Raw genomic sequence first — 23,621 nt, forward strand, 5'->3', positions numbered from 1 at the left:
TTCCTCCTTGTTTGGGAGGGTCAGATCCACACCAGAATTCCTCCTTGCTGGCTCTTTCCCTTTCTGAAGGAAGAAATTGTCATTAAGGCAAATCAGGAAGTTATTAGCTGCTCTGCTCTGGCCAGAGTGAACTTTAACAGATGTCTGGATAATTTGACTCCCTCATAATACTGGAAGGCCTGGTGACAGATTGTATGACTGTAGCTGCATTTGGAGAAGTTTGTCACCGTATTAGTTTCAGGGTGAAGAAGTTTTTGGTCATAGCTACCTTAGACTGTCTGCTAAGCTGTGGAGAATTGAGGAGCTGTATCAGTGGTGGGAACACCCACTGACAAAGTCATAGGTGGTGATGGCCAGAGAGAAACAGACACTCTCCTTAGGGTTTCTGGCAGCGGCTGCTGTCTTCCTCCCTATGTTCACAGATCAACTACCCCATCTCTCTGATTGACAAAACATTCCACAGTAAGCAGCTCCCCACCTTCCACCCCAAACAGGGCTGAGTCAGGTCAGTCTAAGGCTTAGGAAGGAACACAGAATCATAGATTTAGATCTGGAAGGGATTTTACTCCGATTAAGTCCCTCCCTTGTGCCATCTAGTCCAGCCCCTTTGTTTGACACAAGAAGAACTATAGCCTGGAGAGAGTAAATGACTTGCCCAGGGTCACACAGTCATGAGCAGCAAGGAGTGAAACAGAAAATGGGAGAGGTGTGGTTCTCCCCTTTTGTTCTGATTCTTCTTCCATAATGTGGAAATATGTTTAATATGATTGTACATGTATAACCTATATCAGATTGCTTGCTGTCTTGGGGAGGGAGGGAGAAAAAAATTGGAACTCAAAATCTTATAAAAGTAAATATTGAAAACTATCTTTACATATAATTTACATATATAATACATATAAAAAATAAAATACTATTAAGTGAAGAAAAAAAGAAAATGGGAAAGGAAGGAAGGGACAGGAAAGCAGGAGAGGAAAAGAGGAAATTGGGAAGGGAAGAGAGATAATGCATTGGTTAACTATACTGCGTCTGGCCCATAGTAAGTGTTCAATTAATGTTTGTTGATTGATTGACCATGCCCAAGACCTCAGTTTGGTACCACTCATGCATACTACAGGTTTAATTCCATGGTATTCAATATCTCTGTTTTAGAAATGACAGTGTGGTGGTTGGATGAAGGATGGATTGCAAAGGGGCAGAGAGGCAGACCAATTAGGAGGAAACAGCAATAGTTCAGATGAGAGGCAATCAATCCATAAACATTTATTAAGCATCTCTTTTACTGGGAATACAAAACCAAACAGATTCTTTGTGATCAAGGAATTTACTTTATATTGGGGGACATACCAAAACACACAAGACAATTTTTTTCCTTTTTCTTTTGTGGGGGCAACTCAAAACGGGGGGGATCAGTAAGGGACTCATACAGAATGTGGCAACAGAGCTTGCCTTTTGAAAGACACTGGGGTGTCTAAGAGCCAGAGGTGAGGGGAGAGGCCATTCTAGGTCTGGGGGACAGCCAGTGGGATGCTGGGTTGTGAAAGGAGAACCATGAGAAGACCAGTTTGGCGGGTCTGTTGTGTGTGCATGAGGGGGAGTGGCATATAATAAGGCTGGAAAGGGAGGTTGGAACCAAGAGATGAAATGATGAAGTTTTGGCTTTAGATGTCCAATGGAGATGATTAAATTTTTCCTAGTGGTACTAGGGAACCACCCCCTGGAATTTATTCAGTAGGAGAGTGGCATCATCAAATCTTTGTGTTAGGGAAAACCATTTGAGCAGTTGGGTGGAAGATGGAGTAGAGAGGGGAGAGGTTGGAGGCACAGAGTACAATTAGGACATTATTGTAATAACTGAGCTGAGAGATGATGAAGGCTCATACTATGTAAATGGAAAGAGGTGGAGAGATGCAAGAGAAATTGTGGGGGGGTCAAATGAACAGAACCAACTGGGTATGTGGGGGAGGGGAGGGAGTTGAGGATGACACAGAGGTTGTGAACCTTGGTAATTGGTGGACAGAAGTAGGAAAATGATGACAACCTGGCCTAAGGCGGTGGCTATTTGAGTGGCTAGAAGGGGATGGATTATTATCCCCATTTTCCAGATGGATGAACACAGCTGACAAGACTTGGCAATTATTAGACTATGGGGGTTGAGTGAAAGGGAAAAGCCAAGCATGCCTCCAAGGTCATGAACCTGGGTGATGGGAAGGATAGTGGTACCTTTGACAGACACAGGGATGGGTTTTGGTGGAAACAAGCATGAGCTCCATTTTGGACAGAGAGTTTGAGATGGCAAAGAGACATTGAATTAGAAGCATCTAATAGGCAGCTGGCACATGGGTCTGGGGGATGGGAGAGAGAATTGGGTTGGATTTAGAAATCTGGCAGTCACAATGAAGACCATAAAGCATCAGAAAAATGGAATTAATAATGATTCTACCTCATGTCGCCTCTGTGACCCGCATCCCTCTTTCCCTACATCCCTCTGATAAAAAGACACAACACAAAAGACCAGATGAACACAGAAAGTATCTTACAAGGGAATCTCTTTTCCATTCAGGACTGAGCTGATTTATAGACCAACACTCAGCTAACTCAGCCTGTCTGTCTCAATCAGAGGGCATCTTCTGGAGGGTCAAGGAAACAGCTCAGATGCCTGCTGAATGTAGGGCAAGGCCCACTTCACACCTCCATCAGCCTTGTCAGCCCAGCCCTGAGTGCTGGAAAAAATAGGTCACAGGCAGGGGTGGGAAGGGATTCATCATTTCCTCTCCCATCTTTGGGGACAAACACTCTCCATTCATTTAATCATAAAGCTTTTTAATTAGTTTTTTTTTTTAATTTATAGTTGCTAAGCTATAGCAACCATAGCCAGAGGGACAGGATGGCAGGAATGGGAAATAGGAAACTCTAAGTCCTGCTGTGTCCTGGGCTTTCTGACTTAAGGGAGCATCTGGTCTGGTCTCCTTCCAGCTGACTCTCCCTCAGGGGTTCCCTTCAGCAACCAGTGAGGGGCAGGCTGGGGGTGGGGTTGCTGGTGGGGTGGGGACCCGCTCTGTTCCTTCCATCCCTTACTCTCTGGGGTTCAGGGCATGTACCCCCATGACCAATTCACTCCCAGAGAACCTCTCTGCCTCTTGTGGCTGTTTGCTGTTTTCTATATGATAAATTTCTGATAGTTTCACGAACTCATAGATGTTAGAAGTGGAAGAAAGCTCAGAACCAGAATCATGAATCCATAGATGTTAGAGCTCAGAACACAGAATCACAGTGGATTACAGAACCTTAGAGGACATCCAGCCTGACCCATCAGTAACTAAGAATCCTGACTATGGCATCTCCAAAGTGACTCCACGCAGGGGTCTCCAGTGATTGCACATCATCACCTACAGCGGTAGCACGTTTCAATTTTAGAATGTCCCAATTTCCAAGAAGTTTTCCCTTATTTTGGTCCTAATTCTTTTTCATTTGGCATCACGTACTTGAAGACAGTGACATTTGTTTTAAGTGGTCAACTTTCCAATCTCATGCCACCTTCCTTCAACACGGCCCAGTCCAGAATGGGCTATAATCCTCTCTCCACACTGGTTATCCTCCCCTGGAGGTACTCCAGGGGAAAGAGAAGTGTTCTTGGAGTCAGATGACCTGGGTTCAATCCTATCTTTGTTGCTTACTACTTGCAGAACCTTAAGCAAGACATGACCTCTTTGGGTGTCAGTTTCTTCATTTGTAGCATGAGGGGGGCTGGGCCAGATGGCCTCTAAGGTCCCTTCCAGCTCTAGAGCTGGGATCCTATGATGCCTCCTAAGATGGGCAGGTGTCTAAAATATGCCAAAAGAAGTCTGACCAGAGTAGAAGACAACAGCATGATTTGGTTTTCTCTTTCCAGGCACTGCACCTCTATTAGTATGTTCCAAGGTCACACCAGCTTCTTGGCTGCCATATTGCACTGGTAAGAGGCAATGGGATCTGATGGATAGAGATGGGGCTTTAAAGCAGGGAAAATTGAGCCCCACCCCTGACACATACAGGTTGTGTGACCTTGGACAAGTCACTTAACTGGTCAATGCTATAGATCAGCAATGTCAAACTCAAGTAGAAACCATACTTAAAGATCCCTTTTGACATAGTCACATGTTAACATTGTCTATGCTTTAATGTATTTTTATTTTTTTTGTTGAATCCCCCCCATTACGTTTTAATTTGGTTGAGGCCTCCCTCAGGAGTGTTGTGGGTCTTGTGTTTGACACTTGTAGAGGTTCTAGATAACCTTAAGTCTATGAGCTGCACAGAAGTTGCTGTCCTGTACTGGAAGAAGCTGTTTCCTCACCCAAGTTACCAGTGAAACCACCAGCCCAGTCCCTTGACCTTTCTCAGATGGATTCCTGTCTAGTCCCACCTCCCCCATCTGGTATTTCTATAACTAAATTTGCTGAACCACATGTAAGATTTTAAACTTATCCTGCTTCCATACTGGCTCACCAGATTGTGCCCAACATTCTTGCCTAGCATGCGCATTTGGGTTCCAGAATCTCCCATCCAATGCATTAGTTATCCTGCCCACCTTTGCATCACCTGCAAATCTGATGACAAAGTTATCTTCATCTTTATCTGAATCAGTGGTTCTCAACTTTCTGGTCTTACTAAAATTAGTGAGCTTTTGTTTATGTGGTTTATATCAATTGACATTTACTGTATTAGACATTAAAATATTTTAGTATTATCAGGAAAAATATTTTGACCTTGTAGATTTCCACCCCACCCCCGTCCGAGGGTCTTAGGGACCACCAGGGGTCTCTGGATTACTCTCTGAGAACTGCTGATCCAAGTCATCTCTAAGCCAACCCTTCAGTCCCCACTCCTCAATAGCCACAGCTACTGAAGACCTGAGAGAGAAATTCCTCATCATCCAAGTCCTTGACACTTTCAGATGATTCAATGTTAGGTGTGAATATGGTTTTATTAGTGGAAATGATAGAAATAAGAAGCTCCTTTGGGTAGCACCCTAAAGACCATGGAGCACTTCCATCAGAACTGTAGTTGAAATGTCCTATATGTACTGTCTCCTCTGGTTAGAATGTGAGCTCCCAGAAGGCAGGGACTCACTTTTCTACCAGGATCTCCAGTGTTCAGAACACAGTTAACACAACTTCTCTTTTAAAAACTTTACTTATTCCCCTCACATTCCTTGGTAGAATGTTGAATGAAACAGTAGCCTCTGGCTCTGTCTCAAACCACAAAGGGAGGGAATGAGAGGGTCTTTAGACTAGTGTTTGGGGTGCTTGTCACAGATGGGATGCCTTGCTTGCCCCTGCTGGGGGTGAACACAGGACTCCTTCAAGCCCAGGCTACCTTTTCGTAGTACTGTAGTTCATAGTCGAGGATGACGCCATTGGGCTGGTCAGGCTGGGACCAGGACAAAGTCATGCTGTCCACCGTCCGGCTCACCTGGTGCACGATGGACACAGCAGATGGGGCTACGAGAGAAAGGATGGAGTTTAATGGAAGGTCAAAAGCAATGTCTTCCTCCCCCAATCCCCAAAGTCAAGAGAGGGGTTGGTGGATTTCATTCCAGTGTTTGTAAATTGTGTGTGTGTGTGTGCACAAATGCATGTGATTGACATCACATTGACACAAAAGGCAGTGTGGAGTCCAGAAGAAAACACCTGACTTGGAAACACGGTTCAAATCCTCCTCAGACACTTGCTAATACCGTGACCCCAAAGTCATTTAACTTCATAGCCTCAGTCTCCTCATCTGTAAAATGGGGATAATAATAACCAAAGCACCTACTTCACAAGGTTGGAGACTTAGATGAGAAAACAAATGTACAACATCTTGCAAGATGTTGTTATAGACTATGTAGATACCATTTATTATTGTAACCTCAGCAACATTTTCCATTTTAAAGAAGTTTCCTTGTTGCCTTTTGCTTTCTTTACAGTTGCCACCCATATGACCCTGTCCCCTCCTCCACTCCAACTCCACAGCATCTCACACTTTGAGAACAAAGAAAAATAGTTAAGCCAGAGCAACTAACACAGAAAGTTGTTTCTGAGGGTGTACTGGGCATTCCACAACTACTATTCTCCACTTCTATTCTAAAAGAAGGAACGTTACCCTTTCCATTATGGTAGAACTTCCACCCTGGGTGTGCTAGAGCTAGTTGGTACTTGCTCATGAGAGAGCTGATTGTTAAATTTCCAGTGTTTTATTAAAGTTTTATGAAACCGGCAAATGCTACACATCAGCGTTATTGTTTTGTTAATTGCCTAGATTTAAGAAAGTGATAGAGAAAATATTAATATCCAGATTAAACTTAAAAAGTATATTGTGCATCATTTCCCCCCTGGAGAGCTGATTATTAAACATTTACCAGCATGCTTGCGGCTTCTACCTCACATCTCATCGATTTGCTCATTTGTTCCTCAGAGCAGGAGGGTGAGGAAGGCAAGGCAGGGATCATTATTCTCATTTTATACTTGGATCATGCTCTCATCCATGTGGTCATTCCCTCCAAGGGTGCAAACTACAACCCACCCAAATTTTTTTTTACTAATTAGATTTTGTTTTATTTTCAAGTGAAGATCTGCCTTTTCTCTTTCTCTCAGTAGGAAAACAGGAAAAACAAAACCCCCACAAAAGACGTATAACCAGACAAAACAAATTTCCTTATTAGTCATGTCTAAAAATTATTCCTTAATTTTCACTCTGAGTCTATTCCTCTCTGTATGGAGAAGGGCAGTATGTTTCATCATGAGTCCTCTGAAATTGTGGTTGGTGATTATGTTGCTCAGAGTTCCCGGGTCTTTCAAAGTTGCTTTGTCTTTACGATATTGTTATCATTGTATAAATTGTTCTCCTGGATCTACTCATTTTACTTTGCATCAGTTTACAGAAGTCTTCTTAGGTTTCTCTGAAACCATTCCCTTCATCATTTCTTATACCTCAGTGGTTATTCCATCACATTCATATACCACAACTTGTTCAGTCAGTCCCCAACTGATGGGGTCTCAATAAGTTTCCAATTCTTTGCCACTGCAAACAGAGCTGCTATAAATCCTTTTACATATGGGTTGCTTTTCTCTTTCTTCAATGTTTTTGGTATATAGAACTCACACTGGTACAACTGGGTCAAATGGAATGCCCAGTTTAATATCTTTTGAGGACATAGCTCCAAATTGCTTTTAAGAATGACTGGACCAACCTGTTCTCTCATACATCCTCTGGCATTTGTCATTTTCTGTTTTTTTTTTGGGGGGGGGCACAACTTTGCCCAACAGATGGTTGGGTTGTGGAACCTCAGAGTTGTTTTAATGTATATTTCTCTAATTACTAATTATTTGGAGAATTCTTTCAAATGACTATTGTGATCCATGCCTCTTCATCTTACATGACTGTTGTCCTCCCATAAAAGTGAATCAACTCAAGGAGCTGAGAGTACTTTCTAGATCTATTGACCATAAAAGTTAGGATTAGGAGTATGTGATTTCTATAGCCCTTTGCAGCTCTGATATTCTATGTTCCAAGACTTCTTCTGGCTTTAATATTCTCTGTTCTAAGGTCCCAACTACTCCTGACATTATGTGTTCTAAAGGTCCTCTCAATTCTGACATTCCATGTCCTAAGGGCTGCTCCAGTTCTGACATTCTAGATTCTAAAGGCCCTCTCAGCTATGACATTCTATGTTCTAAGGGCCCTCCCAGCTCCGATGTCCTGCGTTCTAAGGGCCCTCCCAGTTCTGACATCCTGTGTTCTAAAGGCCCTCCCAGCTCTGACATCCTGTGTTCTAAGGGCCCTCCTAGCTCTGATGTCCTATGTTCAAAGGGCTCTCCCAGTTCTGACATTCCATGTTCTAAGGGCCCTCCCAACTCTAACATTCTATGTTCTATGGGCCCTCCCAGCTCTGATACTCTATGTTTTAAAGTCCTTACAGCTCTGACAACACATGTTCTAAGTTTCTTTCTGGCTCTGACAGTCTCTGTTCTAAGGGCCCTCTCAGTTCTGACCTTCTGGGATTCTGACTCCCTCTCCATGGTTCAGAGCTAGTTGTGCTCCCAGGGATAAATTGTTGATGGTTTGGCCTGGGACTGACACCAGAATGAAGAGCAGGCTGCACAGGGTGTGGGAGGCTCATGAAGCTCTGGCTCAGGGAGGGACAAGCTGGGAAATCAGGGTTTCATTTCAAGAGCTCACAGAGCCAAAGGGACTTGGCCTGAGGGGAGGCCCAGATGGAGGTGACAGTAGCAACAGCTAGGACAGGGTGGTCCCTGGCCAGGCCAAGGGAGAGCTTCTTCTACCTTTTAGGTAAAAATAAGGACAGTATATCAGCTTAGGCTTTTTGTAACACTTGGGGAATCACTGGTGTCATGGAAGGCAGCTAGGTGGTGCAGTGGATAGAGCCCTGTGCCTGGAGTAAGGAAGACTCATCCTCCTGAGTTCAAATCCGGCCTCAGTCATGTACTAGCTGTGTGACCCTGGGCAAGTCACTTCACCCTGTTTGCCTCAGTTTCCTCATCTGTAAAATGAACTGGAGAGAGAAATGGCAAACTGCTCCAGTACCTTGGCCAAGAAAACCCAAATGGGGTCATGGAGAGTTGGACGTGACTGAAACAACTCAACAACAACAAAAAGGGTTTAGATATAGAGATGATTTTAGAACATAGAATGTTACAACTGGACAGGACTTCATGAGCATATACATGTATGTCTGGTCTGACATGGGTTTAAAAATGAACTTCATCAGGATAAGATGGGAGACGCATGATAAGATAGCAGTTTAGTTGAAAAAGATCTGGGGGTTGTAGTGGACCATAATCTCAATATGATTTCAACATTGTGAAATAATGATTGTGGGCAACATGAAGAAGAATGTAGTTTCTGGGAGTAAAGAGGTGAGAGTATCACTTTCCCCTGCCCTGGTTAGGCCATATCTAGGATACAGAGTTCAGTTATGGGTGCTGTGGTTAGCAGGAGGATGTCAAGAGGAGGGCAACCATGATGGTGAAGGGCCATAGGAGCTGAGGACAATGAGCCTGGGGAAGAGAAGACTCTGGGTGGAAGCCTGATTACTTTCTTCAAGTATTTGGCCCCAGAGTGAAGAGTCAATAGTAATGGGTAGAAGTTACATGGTAGTAGCAGCTTCCTAACAATCAGAGCTATCCTCACATGGTATGAGCCACTCTAGGACATGGTGGGTTCTTCCTCATTGGATGTCTTCAAACAAAGTCTGGATGATGACTGGTCAGGCAGAATGTAATGGCGATTCATTTCTAGCTATGGTTTGAACTAAAAGGCTACATCTCGAGGTGTTTTCAACCCTGAAATTCTGTGATTCTGTGAAACACGATATTCCAACCCCTCATTTTTCAGGAGAGGAGAAGTTCTTGCCCAAAGTCTCAAAGGCTTTTGAAACAGGGCTGAGATTTGAACTCCAGCCCCCAAGTCTAGCCCAGGCTCAAGCTCTCTTTGAATCCATCAGTTCAAAGGGTTGGAACATTCTTTCTGAGATTGGGTGCTATGCTAGGTGAGAGTGGCTGGAGGCGCATTGTCTGCTGGGTTCTGCTTAGTGTTTGACATTGCTGGGGGATGGGGAGGCCAGAGGGGAGTGGGGATACTAGGGATGAGCCCCGTTGCTTCCTGTAACAACTTAATGTTTTGATCAACTAACCCCCTCTTCACCAGCCTGATTTCCCATTCATCACCAAGTGCCTCAGTACTGATAGGGAATGGAAATCAGGGTCTGAATTAAGGGGAGAAGAAGGAAAGGTGGGGAGGGGAGGTAGAGGAAGGCAAAGGCTGCAGAGGGAAGAGGCAGGCAAAGAGACACGAGTCAGAATAAAAGGGAGGAGAGGAAGGAAAGGTGAGAGATAAAATGAAAGATTGGAGATGGGAGGCATGCAAAGGAAAGTTGGATGGAAATTAAAAGAAGAGTTGGGATTAAAGGGGAGGAGGAGTTGGGGGGATAAAAGAAGGGACTGGAGAGCAGAGGGATAGGCAGAGAGGGAGGGAAAAGGGGAGGGGGAAGAGAGGGACTGTCAGAGGCAAAGGGAAGAGCAGAAAAGAGAAAGCTGAGGAAGCAGGCAGTGGAGGTGGGGGTGGGAGAGAGAAAAGAGAGAGAGAGAAGGGGCAGGAGAAGATAAAAACCCTAAGATTATAGAAATGCTTAAGGTTGATAAAGCATCACATAAAAGGGGGAGAGGTTAAGAAATGAAGGGGGAAGGAAAGAAAGAGGGATGATGAAGGAGAAAGAGGAGAAGGAGGGGGTGAGAGAGGGATGGAAAAGAGAGAGGAGAGGAAGGTTTGGAGAAGAGATGGTGGGGAAGAGAGATAAAGGAGGAAAGGGAGAGGGTGAAAGAGGGATGGAAAAGAGAGGAGAGGGGAGGAAAGACACAAGGGAAAAGGTTAGAGAAGAGAGGGAGAGAGGGCAGGAAAGAAGGGAGCTGATGGAAACAGTAGGAAAGGAAAAAGAAAAAATTCAAAGAAGAGTGGAAAAAGGAATGAAGAGAGAGAGGGAAGGGAGAAGCCTGGTGTGAGGAGGGCTAAAACTACCATCCCATGATGCTTCGGGGGACACTTTGATGTTTAGCTGAAATTAGACCAAAAAAAAAAAACCCTCCAACAACAGCCCACCCACCCCCTCTCTACCCCCAACCCAAGCCCTGACTCTGTGTCACTGCTCTCTTCTGGTTTCTCTCTCAGGCTGGCCTTATGTGAGGACTGGAATGCTACATTCTTCCTCTGGCTCCCTGAGGACACAGTCTTCTTTGTGATGACTGTGAAGCAGACTTCCATCCTCTCCAGCCTGTCACCAGTCAAAGCTGAACCTTCCCTCCTGGGGTCTGACCAAAAAAAAAAATCACTCCCCTTCTGGGGTTTCATAATTACCAGAGGAGAAAATTGTCAATGACTTGGAATCTGAGATACTCTCCGCTCCCTTCTCTCAGGCACCACAGGAAGGGGAGGAGGAGAGGGAGGCAACCTGGGGAGGCCAGACGCAGAGACACCCACTTAGTCCAATAAACCCACTTAATCTCCCCTGGGCAGTCACCAAAAGCAGCTCTTTCCAGGTTAGGGGATCAATCGGGAGGCAGACTTGAGAGCCGAGGCCACAGCTGTTTGGGGAGTAGGGCAGGAGCTGTTTCCACTGGGAAATCTTAAACATTTGTCCCAGTGAGACAATAGGGGTTACAAGGTTCCTTCTGACTTGGCCACTCAACATTCTAAGGTCCTGTAAAGCTCAATTACTCTTTGCTCTAAAATCTTTTTCAGTATATATCTGCATTCTAACATTTTATGTTAGAAAAACCCTTTCAATTCTGTTATCCTATGTCCTCAATTTCATCTTTCTATCATTTTCAGCTAAAACATTCTTTGTTCTAAAGTTCCTTCGAGTTCTAACAGTCTCAGATCTCAGGCCCCTTTAAGCTCTATGTTCTATGTTCCGAGTTCCCTTCCAAATTATATATTCTTTTTTTGTGATATTCCTTCCACTTCTGATTTTGCACTGCGATATTCTAAGGTCCACATCAGCTCTGACACTATACCCTCCATTAAAAAAAACAAAACTATGCTCTAAAGTCCCCCGTCCAGCTGTGATATTCTATTTTTAAAGGTTTCTTCCATTTCTAAAGTTCTGTGTTCTAAGGTAATTTACAGATCTAACATTCTGTGTTCTAAGCTAATTTATAGATCTAACATTCTGTGTCTAAGGTTCTTTGCAGATCTAATATGTGTTCTAAGGTAATTTATAGATCTAATATTCTATGTTCTAAGGTCCTTTACAGATCTAACATTCTGTGTTCTAAGGTAATTTAAAGATCTAACATTCTGTAAGGTCCTTTACAGCTCTACATTCTATGTTCTAAAGTCCCCTGTCCAGCTGTGACATTCTATTTTCTAAGGTTTTTTTCCATCTCTGAAATTTACAACTCTAACATTCTATAGTCTAAGGTCTCCTACCATCTCTGAAATTCTTTGTTCTAACGTCCTTTACAACTCTTCTATGTTCTAAGGCCCCTTCAGATCTATCATTCTATGCTCTTTGGCAGCTAGGTGTTGAAGTAGAACAATGGACCTAGAGTCAAGAAGACCTGAGTTCAAATCCAGCACACCTAATAGCTGTGTGACCTTGGAACAGTCACTTAACCTGTGTCTGCCTCAGTTTCTGTAATTGTAAAAGGGGATCATAAAAGCACCTACCTCACAGGGTTGTCATTAGGATCAAATAAGATAATGAATGTAAAGACTTACCACAGTGCCTGGCAAACAGTAGGCATTTAATCAATGTTTACTTCCCTCCTTCCCCAAATCAAATATTCTTTGTTCTAAAATTCCTTCCAATTCTGATTTTCTACTGTCTATTTGAAGGCCCCAATCTAGCTCTGACTTTTTATGTTCTAAAGACCTTTCCACCTCTAAAATTCTATGCTCTGAGATCCCTCTCAGATCTGACATCCCCTGGTCTAAGGTCCCATTTAGTTACGACATTCTACGTTCTAATGTTCTCTTATGAGGGCCCTTTTAGCACTAACATTCCATGTTCTAAGGACCACCCCAGCTCTGTATTTCTATATTCTGAAGTCTGTTCAGTTCCAACACTCTTTGTTTTAAAGCACCTTCCATGCATATTTTATGTTTTAAGGCTCTTTCTGCCTTTGCCATTCTATGTACCAAGGCTCCTCGGAGCAACAGCAACCTGTGATTCCATGATTCATTCAATTACCGGCTTCCTGGGCAGTGTGGTCTAGTGGAGAGCTTGCTGGCATTAGCTATTATCACAACCTTGTCAAGCCAAGGTCTTTTTCTGTAAAAATGGAGTTGATTATTCTTATACAAGCCACCTTGTAGGGCTATTGTGAAAGAAGTACACTGTAAACCTTAAACTCCTATCAAAATGCAAGTTGTTTTTGGTTCCTAAATCATGACTTGTCTCCTAGTGAAGGCTGGCCATTCAGGGGAGGCGGCTGGCTGATGTTTCTAATGCCTCCTGTGCGTACCAACTACTAATTCCCTGAGCAAAATCCACACCAGGGCTTCAACATTTTCCTAATATTCCTCAAGCACACTCTCTGTTTCTATAATTTTTAAAGAGTTTTTAGATCTATTACCTGACAAAAGAGAAGATGGGACAGGTATGATTATCCCCATTTGATAGATGGGGAAAGCCCATGGCAAGAAGTGGCATGTGAGAGGTCACATAGTTATATTGTGGCAGAGCAGAACTAGGAAAGCCCTTAGGAAGTAGGAAGTTGACTTTAGAAGGGCCCTTAGAACACAGAGTGTCAGAGCTGGGAGGGCCCTTAGAACACAGAGTGTCAGAGCTGGGAGGGCCCTTAGAACACAGGATGTCAGAGCTGGGAGAGCCCTGGGAACACAAAATGCCAAGGCTTAGAGGGGCCTTAGAACATAAAATACCAGGGCTCAGAGGGGCCTTAGAACATAGAATGTCAGAGCTGGGTAGGGCTTTAGAACCAGAATATCAGAACTGGGAGGGCCCTTAGAACACAGAAGGTCAGAGCTGGGAGGGGTCTTAGAATGCAGCATACCAGGACTCAGAGGGGCCTGAGAACACAGAAATGTAGAGCTAGAAAGGACCAGAGCCCAAACTTTCAGACTACTGGTCCACTTGCCATTATACCATGCTGCTGATTTTCTTCCTGCTGCCCCTGCTTTCCCTCAGGTGCTTGATCTCTTCCTTCTTCCCCTCTCTATGCCTCTCACTCATGTGATCCCCCAGCCCTGAATGGACGGACCCACAGGATCACAGATTGAGAGCTGGGTGGACCTCCAATTTCAGAGGCCATTTAGGCCAAGTCCCTCCTTTTACAGACAAGAAAACTGAGGATGAAGGTGGCTGAGTGGCATAGCTCGTCCGTGTGAGGGGCATAATGTGGATCCAGGCCTTCCAGATCCCAAGTCCTGCTCTCTGCCCATTAGTCCATGCTTCTTCCCTCTCCTTCCCAATGCTTCTGTTCTCTCTGTCCTTTCCTTCAAGGCTCAGGCCAGGAGCCCTCTCTCCCAGGAAATGTTTCCTGTCCCCTCTGGGTGAAAGCCATCTCTCCTGTCTGTGTCTCTTTCTTCCTCTGGCTTCACACTCTCCCCTGTACCATGGTCATACATGTGCTCATCTTTTATCAGCTTACAGGTAAACTCTCTGAGAGCACTGTGCCTCATCTCTAGGTCCTGCAACCCCCTGACCACTGTAGAGGGCCCCTGAGGACACTCCAGTTCTCCAATCTCCCCTAGTCTCTGCTCTTATCCACCCCCACTGGTTCCACTCACCACCAGCTGGGCCGTGACCCGAGTGGCCTCAGGGCTCCTGGCCTGGCTGGTTGACATAGGAGGCTGCATCCCCTTGAGGTGTCAGCACAGTCATGGCGGCCCCACCTTTCTCCTGGGTTTAGCTGGCAGGCTTTAGTTAAAGGCAGGATAACCCCCATCCCCCCAGGCTCTGATCATGGTAAGCCCCATAACCCCAGCCCTGGCAGGGAACTGACATTTGTGGGAGAAAGGGATCAAGGCAGAGAGACCCCCACCAAACGTTGAAGCCCATCTCTCTGAAATCCAAAGGGATTAACAGTGGGGAAAAAGAAAACAGCTGGGAAATCTCCAACAGGCCGACTCTCCCCAGTTCTCAGCTTGCTCTCTACCATGATCCCCCCGCCTGCCTTCTTTAGGGTGTCAGGTTTCGGGCCTGGGAGCAGCTTTCCTTATAAGCCAGTCAGTGGGGAATTCTGGCATTTTCAATTACCAGCATGCCTCACTGGCAAGGGGAATAAGGTCAGCTGTGCCCCTTGACCTTTACATAGAGATAGGACTCTGGGGAGAGCACACAAAGAGAGGCTTGTGGCTGGGATGGGCCAAGCCTTCTGGCTGGGGTGGGGGGGGGGGGAGTGCACAGCCTGGCTGAGGGGAACAAGGAGAGAAAGTGATGACTGCCCCAGGGGCCTGCTCAGTAAGGGCAGGTGGTCCAGCAACCCTGAATGCCCTGACTATCTGAAGCCTCCCAGAGGAAAACTCATCTGCTCATTCATTAATTAGATGGTTGGCCTTTCACCAAATCACTTCCTTTTGGGGGGCCTCAGTTTCCACATCTATAAAATATGGGGTTGGTATTAGAGGAGACATTACAGTAGACTCTTTGGGCTTCAGTTCCATCTTCTATAAAATGGGAGGACTGGACTCCAGATGCTCTCTTTATCACCTTTAACAGTCTATTTGTGCTAAAAACCCTCCAAATTCTGACATTTTATGGTCTAAGGGCCCTCCCAGCTCTTACATCCTGTGGTCTAAGGGCCCTCCTAACTCTGACATTCTGTGTTCTAAAGGCCCTCCCAGCCCTGCCACTCTGTGTTCTAAGGCCTGTCTCAGATATTACCTTTTCGATATTCTGAGACTCCTTCTAGCTCTAACACTCTGTGTTCTATTATTCTCCATTCCAAGATCCCTTTCAGAACTAACAATGATTTTTTTTTAATCAATTCAATGAGAACTTACTATAAAACCTATGACATGCCAGACATAATCCTATCTACAAAGACACAAATGAGCCAGGGTCCCTGACCTCAAGGAGCCTACCATCTCCAGGCCAGGAATCACTGAGTCCCTTCTTTGGGCCTGGGCCAGTACTAGAGTCTCTGGTTATGATAAGGGCAGACATGAGGTCTCTCTCATTCTCCATGTGGGAGACTAGACTCAGCCCAGCTGGACAACCAGAGGTCGAGATGAAGTAAGACTGCATGGTTCTGAATAGAGGCACCATCTCTTCAAAAGGGAAAATATACAAAACGAACAAAAACATACTGTAAAATCACAGAGATTTGAGGCAATATACTCAGGTTTTAGAGAAACCAGGCATGGGGAAAAAGGTGGCCTAGATTTGGACCAATACTGTTGTTATGTGATCAGTGCCAAAGGAAATGAGGTTGACCATAGGGTTTCAGAGAAGGCAGAGACCAGAATGCACTTGGGACAGTCAGAAAAGGCCTCAATCTCATGCCCAAGACCAGACCAAGAGCCCCAGGAGCAACGTCTCCAGCCTAGTGTCCACAGCCACCATTTAAGGAAGCAGCTCCTTGGGAGATGTAGCCTGGCAACAGTTCCAGCAGGACCAGTGGGCACAGCCACTGGAGACCCCAAGAGGACAGTTAGCTCAAGTTCCTGGCCCTCACAAATGGTTCCATGTCAGAAAATGAAATGACTGAATCAATGGAAATGACATTAAGTATGAGGCATTATCATCTGCTTTACCAGTGACCCTAGAGGGACCATCAAACCTTTCTTATCTGGCTTCCCGCTAAAATTTCCTATGACTTGTCTCCCCATTAGAATGTGAGCCCTTTTGGTGAAGGGAATGTCTTTTATCTCTTGGTATGATCAGAGCTTAGCACAGTACTTTGCGCATAGCAACTGTATAAGAAATTTGTCATTTATTCATTCATACCATGTGACTCTAGTACCAACTTAAAACTCTTTCTAACTATGACTGATGAATACAACAAGGCTTTGAACTGTAGTCAGGGGGAGTTTCTTCACCTATAGTGGTTCGAATGCTGGAAAACCTGGGTTCAAATTCGGCCTCAGGCACTTATGAGCTGTGTGACCCTGGGTAAGTCACTTCTCTCTAGGGCTAAGCTTCTATGTCTTGAAGAAGAAGGGGTAGGACAGTCTTGGATGAACTTTCTAGCCCTAAGTCCATAATCTTATTCACCTGTGACCTTTGAAATGTCAAGGTGCCCTCCCGACTTTTGAGAGAGAAGCATCTGAGAACGATTTCATCATCATTGCTGGGGACAGTTCATATGATACAAACATATGTGCTAAACAGCACTAAATTTAAGTAGCCACTTAATAAAGGCTAAAAACCTCATGGAGAATCACAGACTGCCAGAGCTGAGTTAGGGACCTTAGAATATATAATGTTAGCGATTGGATGGAAGAGAGTACTTAGAACACAAGATGTCAGAGCTGGGAGGGGCCTTAGAACACAAGATGTCAGAGCTGGGAGGGCCCTTAGAACACAGAATGTCAGAGCTGGGAGGGCCTTAGAACACAGGATGTCAGAGCTGGGAGGGCCCTTAGAACAGAGAATGTCAGAGCTGGGAGGGACATTAGAACACAGGATGTCAGAGCTGGGAGGGCCCTTAGAACCCAGAGTGTCAGGGCTGGGAGAGCCCTTAGAATATAGGGATTTTGGAGCATAAAATGTAAAAGCTGGAACGAACCTTAGGTAATACCCTCCTGGCCTCCTAGCTGCCCCACAAACAAGACATTCCACTCTGAGCTCTGAACGTTTTTCTCTGTCCCTGGTGACTGGAATGGTGTCCGTCCTTTGCTTCAATTACTGACCTTTAATCCCAACTAAAACTGTACCTTCTGTAGGAATCCTTCCCCAATAACACTTCCTAATTCTCATGCCTTTCCTCTGCTATTTAGTTCTTATTTATTCTGTCTATAGCTTGTGTGTGCACGTTTGTTTGCTTATTGTCTCCCCCATTAGACTGTGAGCATCTTGAAGGGCAGGGACTGTCTTTTACCTCTTTTTGTTATCCCAAGTGCTCCATTCCTAGCACATAGTAGGTGCTTCAAAAATGTTTATTGAATGACTGAGAGGTGGAATACCTTGTCTAAAGTCGCCCAGCTAGCAAGCAGGAGAGCTGGGTGATGCCAATGATGTGGTTCTCTCTATGGCCATAGTGTGTCCCTACAGAGCCCCATTAGGCCTGTGCCTCCTTTACTGAGCCCCCTACTTCTTCTTCCCCTCACTTTTCACTGTGGCAAGTCCCTGACCCATTTGATCTTCACCACAGTCCCGGGAGGCAGGAAAGTGAAGCATCCCCACAGTTTGCTCCACTTTCCCATATTGAGTATCCATGTTTCTGCCCTATGGGGTTGCTGAGAGGATCAAATGAGATCGGAGATTAGAGAGCCCTTTGAACAGTTAAAAGGGCTAGACACATGTATGGGCTACAGTGGGCTGAGGAGGGAGACAGCACTGGTCTGGGCAGCTGGGGATCTGGGTTCTAGTGCTGGCATGGCCATTAATCGGCTGGGCCATTTTAGCCCAGTCACAAAGCCCTTCATCTGTAATGAGGGGGCTTGATGAGATGGTCTCTAATGGTCTTCTAGGGCTGATACTATAGATGTTAAAGTGATTTCTGGTGCCAATATCCTATTTTTTATCTTCTAACCCTCCTCCAGTTCTGACATTCCGTGTTCTAAGGTCCTTCCCAACTCTGACATTCTGTGTTCTAAGACCCTCCCAGCTCTGACATTCTGTGTTCTAAGACCCTCCCAGCTCTGACATTCTGTGTTCTAAGGCCCTCCCAGCTCTGACATTCTGTGTTCCAAGGTCCTCTCTGCTCTGACATTTTATGTTCTAAGGTCCCTCTCAGCTCTGACATTCTAAGGTCTTCTCTGCTCTGACATTTTATGTTCTAAGGTCCCTCCCAGCTCTGACATTCTGTGTTCTAAGGCCCTCCCAACTCTGACATTCTGTGTTCTAAGGTCCTCTCTGCTCAGAAATTCTATGCTCTAGGGGCCCTCCAAGGTCTGACATTCTGTGTTCCAAGGTCATCTTCCACTACATTCTATGTTGAAGCTGAGATCTTTCAAAATGCAGTTGGTAGTGAAGAGCTTTGGACTTTTGGTCAGAGGATCTGCCTGTATCATTAATAATGTGTGTGAAGCTGGTGAATCTAGTCGCCTCACCTGGAAAATGAGGGTGTTACTGAAGAATGATCTCTAAAATCTCTTCCCCTCTACATCTGATTAGCCTATGAATCAGAAAACCTGGGTTTGAATCATGGCTCTGTCTCTTATTAGCTTGTGATGACAGGCACATGCCTCAGTTATCTTTTCTCTAAAATTGGGAGAATAATCTTTACTGGGTTTTTGTGAGGTTCACATGAGAAAATGGATATGAAAGAACTTTGGAAAGTGGCACATCATTTAATCTGATGTCTTTTTGCTGAGGCCGAAGGAGGACACTGGCATCCCACACTTAGGGAGCCAATTTTCCCTCCCCAACCTCTGGTTGCTGCATCTGCTCTCCCCTGTCTCCCTCTTATATGCAAGAGCCTCAGTAGGAACTGAGTGAATCCATAGCCAGCCCTGACTCCCCAGTGTGTGAAGAGCGAGGCAAGAATTCCCAGGCCTCCAATGAAGAGGGCATTCTCCAGCAGGCAGGGCCTGCTTAGTGCTAATGAAGGGAGCGCTGTCCCCCAGGCAGCGGAAGTGTGAGCCCTCAGGGAGTGAAGGTGCTTCTGGAGCGCCTTGGGAGGCTCCCAGCCTGTATGTGCACCCCAGGGGACGACAGGAGCTGCCCAGGGCCCGGGCTCTCTGGCTGCCAAGCTGGCAAAGTCACAGCTTCGGTGTTAACGGAACAACGTGCTTCTTAATTGCGAGGTGTGAAATCAGCGCTAAATTAGACAGCTTAGCCAACAGTTTACAACTAAGTTTGTGGAAAACTGTCAGCTCTCCCTGTCTCTAATCAGTCTTGGACCCAAAATAGAATGGCTTCATTCTGTTAAGTCTCATTTTCGTATGTGACACTCACTCCTTCACAGGGGCGCAGACATTCACATAAGCAGGCTTGTTCCCCATGCTGAGGTGCTACATTCACACTCACTATCCACACGAACCAGACCAATTGATAAACACTTATTAAGCACCTACTATGTGCCTACCAGGCACTATGTTAGGCACTGAGAGTATTTAAATGAATCTCAGTGATCTCTATGGTTTGGGAGTTCCATCCAACAATACAGACCACAACCCATCCATGCCTGCCCATCCATCCTGTGGGACTTGAACTCTTAACCATGCTCTCCCCAAAGTTCACCATGGGGCAGGGGTCCATCTTACATACTAGAGGACTCACTCAGTTTCTTTAGGCATAATGAGGGTACCATAGTTGTATACTTTGACTTTTTTTTGTCATGGTAACCCAGGCACTGGGGATCCAAAGACAAAAAATGAAATGGTCCCTGACCTCAAGAAGCTTATATTCTACAATGGAATGGGGCAACCACAGAGAAAAGCAAGATGGCCATATATACAATCCGGGAAACATGGGGGAAGGGCAAGATGTCCATAGACACAGCTCAGGTAACATGGGGAAAGGGCAAGATGAACATATATACATTCCAGGCAACATGGGGGAAAGGTAAAATGAATATATATTTGGACCTTAGAGGATTTCTTGTGCCAAGCTTTTTTTTTTATAGATGAGGAAACTGAGGCCCAGAAAGGTTAAGATCCAAGGTCACACAGGTTCTATGTGCCAAAGGAGGGATTTGAACCCAGGTCCTCTGACTCCAGAACCAGTGTTCTTTCCATTGTACCAAGCGTCCACTCAAGGAAAGTTTTCTCATAGTTTGAAATTCTATGACTTTGTGAATTGGGGTCAGTGGGTTGAAGATGGGAAAATTTTATTTTACTGTGATAAAAAATCAATACCCCTTAATAATAAAAACTGTCCAAGAAGTTCTCTCCCATATTTTTTGTAGGATTTAGTGCTGGAGGGGTTCTGAGAGGCTGTCTAATTCAGTCATTTCAGTCATTTCTCCATGACCTTGTTTGGGGTTTCCTTGGCAGAGGGACTAGTTTGCCATTTCCTTCTGTAGTTCATTTTACAAATGAGGAAACTAAGGCAAACTTGGTTAAGTGACTTGCCTAGGGTCACACAGCTAGTAGGTATCTGATGCTGGATTTGAACTCAGGAAGATGAATCTTCCTGACTTGAGGCCTGGCCCTCTGTACACTATGGCTCACTTAGTTGTCTCGTGATGACTATAATAATGTATATATGAAAACAACCCTAAACTCAGGCTAAATGCCGAGTTATTGCAATGCCCAATCTTGGCCCCCAAAGAGAAATTGCCTTTTGGAAAGAGGGGCAGGAGACTATAAGTGCGGAAAGCTGCTACAAATACGGCATCTGGTAGTTTTTGCTTCATTTCTCCCCTTTTATTAGAAGTGGCTACTCATTTCAGAGGGAGGGGAAATGTTTCCTATTACTTCCATTCATATGCTTTCTTGTTAAAAATAAATTTATCTTGTTAAATATTTCTTGATTACGTTAAACATTTTTTAACCATTCATTTAAAGAAATTTGAGTTCTAAATTTTCTCTCTCCCTCTCCTTGAGAAGGAAAGAAATGTGATATTGAATATACATGTGGAATCATTTTATATACTTTCCATTCAAGACACAGTGGCCTGCTAGCCAGCCATTTCTTGTCTATGTATTCCATTTCCCACCTCCAGACCTTTGTACACATGATGTTTCATGTCTGGAAGGCACCTCCTCACCTCCACCTCTCAGCATCCCTACTTTCATTTGAACAAAGTTTGGGTGCCATAAGGTCCAGCACACGGCACAATACATAAATAAAACTTAATCTCAATATGTATCATGACATGCACTATATATCTTGCAACTTCTCATTCAAAGAGAGCTTTAAGCTTTACAAAGCAGTTTCCTCATGGCAATCCTGAGAGGTAGGCAGAAAAAGTATCACTGGGCACATTTTACAGATGAGGAAACTGAGGCTTAGGGAAATTGAGTGACTCTCTAGTGGTAGGTCCTGGATCTGGGCCCAGGGATCCTGACTCCTAGTTATGAAGGTAACCTGGGGATTGACCTTTATGTACATAAGTGATGACCCTTTCTCATAACTGGGTTTTAATTTCTTACCTGCCTGATTGGTGGTGATGTTGACGGAAGCAAACTGGGGTGAGAAGGGACTCTGGTCAGTGACCCCATTCACTGCCTGAATCTCGAAGGTGTACTGGGTGTGGGCCAGGAGGTCGCTGATATAGATCCGGGGCTCCGTCAGACCCAGCTGCCTCGGGGCAAACTGCACGTTGTCCCCGCAGCGGGTACAGGCACCTCGGCCTGAGCCACAGCTTTTGCAGATGATATTATAAACCAGGTCCTCTCGGCCGCCTGAGTCCCGGGGTGGAGTCCACTCTAGCATGAGTGACGTCTCATTGATGCTGGAGATGACAGCTTGGGGAGCAGAAGGGATGGCTGGGGAGAAACAAAGGAATCTGTTAGTGGCTGGTCTGGGGAAGGAGGTCTCCTATTCCACTACTGAGCAGATTGGTGTACCGTGTTTGCTCAATGTGAACAAAGAACTTCATAAACCTTCAAACATGGATCTGACTGTATTGCTTCCCTACTCAAAACCCTTTTGAGGCTCCCTATTGTCCCAAGAGTAAGATACCAAATCCTTAGTCTGCCATTTAAAGTCCTTACAATGGATGGGGATCCTTTCTCGTCTTGTTTCTTATTACTCTATTTCTATTCAAGTCAAAGTGGCCTGCTAACTAATCATTTCTCATATATGACATTCAATCTCCCACCTCTGGACCTTTGTATACATAGTTCTTTATGTCTGAAATGGACTCCTTCATCACCTCCACCTCTTAGAAATCCCAAGTTTCATTCAAAGCACAGTTTGGGTGTTACTTCCTACACAAGACCTATACAGTAGGCACTTAATAAATGCTTACTGACTGATTTCTGTCCTAACTTGTTAGTATTGTCACCTGCTTGAAATCACAAAGAGAATTCCTATTTACTTATCTATCCTTCCCTCCCCCCCAAGAATAACTCTAGAGCAAGGAATGTTCCATTCTTTTCCTTACATATCAAATATCTAGCACACAGTGTGTTGTACCTTGTAGGTGCTTAATAACTATTGAACTAAAGTCTATTGAGAATAGTTGCTAACTCCTCTCAGTTCACTCCTAAAGACTTATTCAATACAAAGAAAAGCTTTAAGCAGCCTCCTTTTTGAATTCCCCTTCTCTCTCCATCTTGGCTTTTCTCGCCCCCCCCCCCCCCTTTTGCCATCAAACTTTTGACTTATACCTGGAATGCTCTCCCCTCCTCCCTCTCCCTTTTCTCCCAGGTGACATCTTATTCATCCTTCAAGGCCCAGCTCCAAGAATACCTTCTCCATGAAGCTTTCTGTAAGTACCCGATCCCCATCACTAAAAAGAATGGCTAGCATTTTAAAGCATGCAATATCATTTAAACATGCTGTCTTACTTGGTCCTCACACCAACCCTGATATATAGGTGCTATTATTATCATCATTCTCATTTTACGAGGTAACTGAGGCAGTCAGAAGTTAACTCACCCAAGGTCACATCGGCCAGCAACTGTCTCAGGCAGGATTTGAACTCGGGCCTTCCTGATTCTGGTTCTAGTGCTCTAGCTACTGTGTCAATTAGATATGTAGGAGTGACCTCTCCCTCCTTTGTATAAAAATGATTTTAGGTTTTGTATATGTTTTGGACAGCAAAGAGATCAAATCAGTCAAATCCTTAAAGAAATTAATTCAGGTTATTCACTGGAAGGTCAAACCCTGAAGTTTAAATACTTTAGCCATCTAATGAGAAGACAGGACTCATTGGAAAAGACCCTGATGTTGTGAAAGATAGAAGGCAAAAGGAAAAGGGGACAGCAGAGGTTGAGATAGCATCATGGAAGCAATGAATATGAGCTTGGACAGATTTCAGGAGATAGTGGAGGATAGAGGCCTTGGTATACATACTGTGGTCCATAGGGTCACACAGAATGTGAACGACTGCCCACCAACATGT

General features: G+C 44.8%; 1 protein-coding gene across 2 annotated transcripts in view; it reads right to left on the bottom strand.

Annotated features, from left to right (window-relative positions):
* The window catches only part of EPHB2 (EPH receptor B2), a 257,539-nt gene that overhangs the window by 37,336 nt on the left and 196,582 nt on the right, over positions 1-23,621 (bottom strand). For both annotated transcript variants that reach the window (XM_069078481.1, XM_069078482.1), the window contains exons 5-6: positions 21,703-22,038; positions 5,356-5,480 (exon numbers count right to left, since the gene is read on the bottom strand). In XM_069078481.1, the coding sequence (XP_068934582.1) occupies positions 5,356-5,480; positions 21,703-22,038 (461 nt within the window). The remainder of the gene's footprint in view (positions 1-5,355; positions 5,481-21,702; positions 22,039-23,621) is intronic.

The sequence above is a fragment of the Petaurus breviceps genome, unplaced genomic scaffold (genome assembly GCF_028583685.1).
Source record: "Petaurus breviceps papuanus isolate PSGF00001 unplaced genomic scaffold, PetGlider_PUasm1.0 91041, whole genome shotgun sequence".
NCBI lineage: Eukaryota > Metazoa > Chordata > Mammalia > Diprotodontia > Petauridae > Petaurus > Petaurus breviceps.